Here is a 7,030-nt window from a genome sequence, read left to right on the forward strand (position 1 = left end):
CCTGTGGAAGGCTGGGGGGGGGGTGCAGAAAGGCCCGCCCGCGCCCCTACCTTCCTGACACTGCTCCTCGTCACTGCCGTTGAGACAGTCAGGCTGCTGGTCACAGACCCTGGACAGAGAGATGCACGTGCTGTCCTCTTGGCACTGGAAGGTGGCTCTGCAAACTGTGGGGACAGAGCAGGGGCAGGTGGGAGGAGGCCGGGGCCAGGCCGGGACTTGGTCCTCCCGCAGCGCATAGAGCGTACTGTATGGTACTGACCTCAGCCTTCCTCAGCTACTTTGCACCAGAGCCTCATGGCAGCCCTGAGACCCCCGCAGCACAACGGCGCGTTGCCCCAAGGTGCACACGCCTCCCTCCCCTTCACTGCCCCCCCGCCCCCGCCGTGTTAACACCTGGATGGGGCAGTGGGGCAGGGGAGGGGGTGCCTCCTGCCTGGATGCCTGGGTGGTGATTCTGGGGCCAGAATCCAGGACTCACAGGGAGAGCCCTGGCTTGGGAGACCAAGGGGACACCGAGCCCCTTCTTTAGGAGCTGGGAAGTGGTGAGAACAACCCCAGTAAGAGTGAGAGCTCAGTGGTGCCTGAGTCCATGGGGTGGAGGGGTGAGGGCTGCATTCCAGGGAGGGAGGCAAAGACTTCATCCCTCAGCTGCCCAGGACCTGGTGGTTCCCTCTTAGCAGCCTCCCCTCCCTGGTCCCAGCCTCACCCTCTCTGTTCCTTCTGGGAAGGCCGGCCAGCACAGAGGGCTGCCACCTTGTCTCTGCCACCCCTGTCCCTGCCACCCTGTGCTCCATGGCATCTCAGTGAGCGTGCTGCCTGTAGGGACTGCCGGGGGGTCTCCGCACAGCGGGGCACAGGGCAGGGAGGAGGAGGGGCGGGCAGGAGGAGGCTCACCGCAGTTCCTCTCGTCCAGGCCATTGGGGCAGTCCTTGATTCCGTCACAGGCGGGCACGCAGAGACCATTCACAGAGCAAAGGAACTCTCCAGGGCAGGCTGGAAAACCACGAGACCATGGTGGCAGGGAGGGTGCATCAGGACACGCATGATTGTGAAAACACATGCAGGCATGCACGCAGCCATGTGTGAGCACTCATGAACAGGCAGCCACAGACGCCCATTTCTGGGCCCTCGAGTGCACAGCCCATGCAGACACACGTGTGATTCCCGTGGGCGTGTATACACCTGCGAACACACTGGGCACACACAAAGCTGCATTGCTTTGCTCACACACACACTCGCTCCTCTCATCCAGCCTCACAAGCAGTGCAAGCCCCTGGGTGATTCCAGGGATGGTGAAGAGGCAGGGGGAGGCTCCCGGGGGTTTGGGGCGCCCTGCTCCCCGCTGCTGTACTCACGGTCCGACTGGTTGTACAAGCTGTAGTGCACCTGCACGCCGGGTCCCGTGAGGGAGGTCTGGGAGGTGAAGTTGATGGTGACGCCGGTCGTGGCCACCACGGGGATCCTCTCGGCATAGGGCTGCAGGGTGCGCAGGCCGCACAGCCTGGGGTGACCAGAGACAACTCAGGGCCACAAGCCAGTCTCCCTACCCAAGTGAGAGAGCAGCCTGGGTCCCCACACACAGGCTGGGTGAGGCCAGGGAGCGAGAGGGGACAGGGGAGCGACACCCCCACTTGCACCTCCTCTGACTGATTGCTCCCTTGGGTGACTGCTCACCCCCAGAGTTATCTTCTAGAAAGCAGCCTGGGTATGTCATCCCCATGCTCAGTAACCTTTAGTGGCTCTTGTTTCCTGCAGGATAAAATTCAGTCTGGATTCTAGTCCCAGTCACGTAGGAGCTATGGGATTCTAGTAGGTCAGGACTCTTCCCTGAGCCCTGTTTCTCCTTTAAAAAACAAGGATTTCCTTTCCATGAACCTTGGAGCTGACAAAGGCTTCTCTGTGTCCACAGAGACAGAGCCCTTGACAGCCCCCTCTGCAGACAGGAGAGGCTGCTCCCCTCGAGCTTGAGCTCGGGGTGTAGTGAAGGTCACAGTAGTGCTCCCCCTGCAGGTACCTGCCCCCGTCCCTCCTGCTGAGACACCCTCGGGAGGGCAGTGCTGATGGGCAGTGAGGCCTGGACCTTGCCAGAGGACAGGTAGGAGGGGGCTCCTCCCATCTCCGGGGGGGTGGCTGGTCTCTTCCCACAGAGCACCTGGGAGCACCTCCTGCCCAAGCAGAGGGAGTGGATGGGCCTTCATGGACCCCTATAGAGCAGCAAGGTTTCCATCCCTGATGCACAAACGTGCAGAACACCAGCTCAGAGGAATGCACCCCACGAGCAAATCGGTGTGCTTGTGATGGGAGGCACCTCAGAACACAGGTGGAAAAAGGCCAGAGAGGTAAAAATGCCAAGCAGAGGGAGGAGAGGGAAGCGGGAGAGTGGGTGGCATGCCCCGCAGCATGCTAGGAATGTCCCACAGCAGAGGCCAAGCCCCCAGCACAGGCTCCCTAGCCCGGGGGCCAGGCACCGCTCAGAATTTCTAGAACGGCTTAAGCACTTAGCAATTCAATGAACTGGTTGATGAGCAAGTGAGAATGAGTTCTGAGGTGGCTTCAACACCTCAGGACTGGGTGCTGGGGCTGAGCCTCCTGGTCTGTCCCCTCTCTGACCCACAGCAGCATCCCAAGACCTCACAGCAGCTCCACCCAGTGAGGGAGGGATTGTTCCCATCCCTCTTAACAGACGAGGCTCCTGAGGACCCGGGAGAACTCATGCCGAGTGAGTGAGGGGTGAGAGGGACCCTGATTCCTACAACATGAGCTCCGGGGTCTCGGCCTCCTGTCTGGCCACAGCGAGCACAGTCCTGCCCTGTATCAACCAGCAGTTCCCAAAGTGTGCCCGGGGACTCCTGGGATCCAAAAATTATTTTTATGATATTCAGCTTATGGACTGGCTCACAGCCTACTAGTTAAGGGAGCTCGATCCCATAGGGCTGACCGCAGTTCAAATCCTGGCCCCAGTGGCTTGAAAAACATGCCAGGATGTTTCTCCAGCAGGATGGAGAAATGGGAGAGGCGGGGTTGTGGCGTGGCCAGGCCCCGCTGGAAGATGCTTTCTCTCTTTTCCTCTCTGTCTCTCCATCTCTCTCTGGTGAGCACACATACCCTCTGGTGACAGCAACAACAAAAATGCTCAGACGTCATTTGCCTTTTTCATGCTTATCCTCCCACAAAGACTCGGTGGCGTCCCAGAGACCACACAGTGTGTGATATCGGCTAACCAAACACGGATGCAGAGGTGAGGACCCAGTGTGGCCCAGGAAGCCAGTCACACAAGACATTTGCAAAAACGTACAACCATGGTGCTCATGCATGAAATGCTTTTAGTTTTGAAAAATATAATCAATGTGCACCCAAGGTTATATGTAAATCTACTGGGTTTTATTTTAAAGCAATTGATAAATATTTTAAAATTTTGTTTTAATGTCTAATATCACAATTATTGACATATAGTTTGTATAAGCAAAACTCTTCAGGGTATGAACATGTTTTACAAATAGTAAAGGGGCCCAGATAGACGATTTTGAAAAACCGCCTTACACCAAGATTCCTGCAGGCCTAATGACCAGAGAGGACCAGACAGGGATGAGGCACCACCAGGGGGCGCTGTTGAGCAAGCCAGCCTTTCTTGCCCTTTAAAAACTAAGGAAACTGGTTTTTGCTGTTTGACTGTTTTGTTGTTGTTTGTTTTAGTGAGAGAAGGAAAGTGAGAAACCACTACCAGGGAATACACCATGCTGCAATCCTTCTCCAGTCTCCCCTCGGGATTTTTTTAAAACGCATTTTTTTAAAGGCATTTTTTTTGGAAGAGGTTTTTGCTATAGGGCGCGTGTGCTCGCCAGACAGACAGAGAGAGACAGAGAGACAGAAAGCGAGAAATCACCCCCCAGGGGGGATGGCCACGCCACAATCCCTTCTCCTCCATTCTCCTCTCGGGATCTTGGGCATGCACGCACACGCACCTGGCATGAGTTTTAAGCCATCGGGTCCGGGACGGGAACCGTGGTCGACTACATGGGAGTCCAGTGACATAGCCATTATGCTAACTGCTGGTCCCTCCCCTCAGGATTTTGCGTCCACACACACACACCCAGGTGTGGGACACAAACCGTGCAGCTGGCCATGTGGGATCCAGTGCCTTAACCAGCTGGCCCAAGAACCGAGATTCTTTAAGGGGAAAAAAAGTCTATTGTAGAATCTAGCTCCTCTTGGAGAACAAGAGGCCCTGGGAACGCTGGCTGGTGCACAGGTCCCCGCCTGGCCCCATCCTCTCCCCACGCAGGCATCTTGAGCTCTCTCCTGGCCTAGCCTCTGGGCCCCCCTGCTTTCTGAGTCCTGCTGCAGGGAGGGCTAGCTCCTGTGACCTGAAGTCCTCCCATCCACAGGGGTGTCCCCAAGCCCACTCGAAGACCAGGTGGCCGATGGCCATGGTGCCCCTCCTGTCACCTCGGCCACAGCGTGCTGGCATCTGAAGGCCTGTCCCGCACCACGTGGCCTACCTGGCTCTCGCCTCTCTGGATTTAGGGGATTCTTCCTCCCCATCCAGACAGTAAGTAGAGACCCTGTCAGCCTCCTTGGAAATCGGGAACTCCACACAGACCTTGAGAAATACTGGATGGGGGAAGGCGGTGGACGGAAGGAAGGGGAGAAGGAAGCGGGGAGGGCAGGGCGTGTAGTGGGTAGGTGGTGGGGTGGAGGACATGTACACACGCCCTTTCCTGAGGACAGGCAACACGGCAGAGGGTCAGAGAAGGCAAGCACTGCAGGAGGGCTAGCAGCTGGCCGTGGGCCGGAGCACTGCCCTGGAGCCGCAGAGGTGAGGCCCGGCTCTCCCGCATGAGCGAGCTGTGACCTCGGGCACACGGCACTCCTAACACAGGGGTGAGGGTATCTCCCTTGTTGGGTGCTTTCCAGATGACACGACGACTTTGCAGGCACATTTCTGATGTTGCCTGAGTGCTCCTCGACGGAGCAGCTGAGCTCTGCCTCTGTGTGGCCAGCCATCGGTGCCCAGGGGCGACTGTGGCTGCTGGCAGGGCTGGCCACCCAGGGCCTCGCTGGGGCAGAAAGGCCACCAGAGCCAGGCCAGGCCGGAGGGGCTCTAGCAGGCCTGCGGGGCCAGTGCTAGGAGGGTGTGGAAATGGCCGGAGGATCACACAGAGTGACGTCACCACAGAGGAAGCTGACGAAGCAGGTTCCCAGAAAGGGGGAAGCCTGCCGCCGTGGCAGTGGGTTCCGCGAAGCCGGGCCGCGGTGGCGTATCTCCCGAGGCCATGTCCCTCCATGCCGCCAGGTCACTCAAGGGCAAGAGGCCTCTGTCAGTGTCAGATGGGCCCTCAGAGAGGCTGGGCAGAGAGCGGGAGACCAGGGAGGAGTTCGGAGAAGTGGGGCAACACACCTAGGGTGCCCAGCCAGGGGGAAGTGCCAGGGCTACTTGCCCTGTCCCTGCACTAGTTCCCCACTTTCCCTCTGCACCCTTCCCCCCACAGCCATTCTGGGCCAAAGAACTGTGCCTCCCCCTCCCTACAAACCCATGCCTGACAATCACGTCTTGGCCACCCACACAGCAGATTTTCCAACAAATGCTCACTCAAAGAATTTCCCAGCATCGACATAGGATGATCATTATCAAAAGCGATGACAGCCAGAGGAAATGGGTGGCCCGGTGCCTGCAGTCGGCAGGTACCACCTCTGCCTTCCCTTCCACACTCACCCATGGCAGGAGCTGTGGGGAGGGGGCCTGGTCTCCATCAGGGGCCCCGGACCCTCCACAAATGCCTGAGAAGCTAGGCTGGGACTTCCCAGGCTGCTCCGGGAACTGGTGGCAGACACAGGAGCGGTCAGCTCTCCCCCAGGAGGCCCAAGGATCGGCCGGGAACACCTCAGCTGAGGCACTGGCTGGCACAGGCTGCTCAGAGGCCGTCGGGGGGTGAGTCTGCATGAGCATCGGTACAAGTGCAGCACACTTGCACACACGTGCATGGATGCACACACACAGGTACACGTTCGTGCACCCACACACTCTGGGCCAGGTCCCTGGGCTCGGTTCTGGCTCCACAGCTAGGTGCCTCCCTGTGCCTCAGGCTCCTCACTGGTCTACGCAGGCAGTACCTGGATTGGTGAGGCCAAAGGAGATGGAGCCTACCTGCAGCTCAGTGCCCACCTGGTGAGTCTGGCAAGAAGCAGGCATTTCCGTGCCTGGCGCCTGGTGGAGCTGGGCTTTGCCAAGGCCTGCCATCCCCACCTCACTTAGCCTCCCAGGGCAGGGCGAGGTGGGCTCAGACGCAGACCCATCTCTAGATGAGTTGCTGGCACTAGGAGAGCAAAGTCCCTGTCCAAGTAGGCAGAAGAGGAGCCGGGGTTCGAACCCTGGCCCACCTGGGTCTGGCACTTAAGTTCTTTCCACTTCGCCAGCCTGACTTGAAATGGCATTTCATTATAAAGCAAGAAATACCACTGCTCTGGGAGCCATCATCTTTCTGCTGGGGAAGTAATAGAGGCCGGCCCTGGGCAGACCTCCGTGTCGCGGATGAGGAGGAGGTGCATGTAGTTCCATGCAGAGACCCCGGAGCCAGATCCCGCCGAGCACCCCGCATCCTGCTCAAGGCAGGAAGAAGACAGGCATGAGAGCGGAAGGGGGACGCTGGTCCCCTCAAGCCCCCCCAACTCCTCCACCATGCGGCGGCACCCCAAGTGCACGCCCACCCTGCTGGTGGAAATACAAGGACACAAGGCAGTCCTTAGCCCTCACCGGGCCTCCGTCTCCCCTGCACAATGGGTGAGGGCTGGGCTCAGTTACCGCTCTGTGCGCACCGGTGCTAAAACAGGGGAGAAAGCTCCGCCCAGCCCCACTGGCCCTGCCACAGATCCTGAGGGATCTGAGTGCTAGAGAGAGAGACAGAGAGAGGGAAAGTAAGAAATTGCCCCTCAGGGGGATGGTCACACTAAAGTCTCTTTTTCTCTTGGGATTTTGGGCACTCATGCACACGTACCCATGTGATTTCAAGCCACTGGTTCTGGGTCCCAAAAC

The 7,030-nt window shown here is 58.6% G+C and overlaps 1 protein-coding gene across 1 annotated transcript in view; it reads right to left on the reverse strand.

The window, feature by feature from the left end:
- TMPRSS6 (transmembrane serine protease 6) overlaps nucleotides 1-7,030 on the reverse strand; it is a 43,609-nt gene that overhangs the window by 5,887 nt on the left and 30,692 nt on the right. The window contains exons 11-13 of the mRNA XM_006156528.3: nucleotides 1,356-1,501; nucleotides 895-993; nucleotides 51-164 (exon numbers count right to left, since the gene is read on the reverse strand). Coding sequence (XP_006156590.1) covers nucleotides 51-164; nucleotides 895-993; nucleotides 1,356-1,501 — 359 coding nt within the window. The remainder of the gene's footprint in view (nucleotides 1-50; nucleotides 165-894; nucleotides 994-1,355; nucleotides 1,502-7,030) is intronic.

Source organism: Tupaia chinensis, unplaced genomic scaffold (genome assembly GCF_000334495.1).
Source record: "Tupaia chinensis unplaced genomic scaffold, TupChi_1.0 Scaffold000496_1, whole genome shotgun sequence".
Taxonomy (NCBI): Eukaryota; Metazoa; Chordata; class Mammalia; order Scandentia; family Tupaiidae; genus Tupaia; species Tupaia belangeri.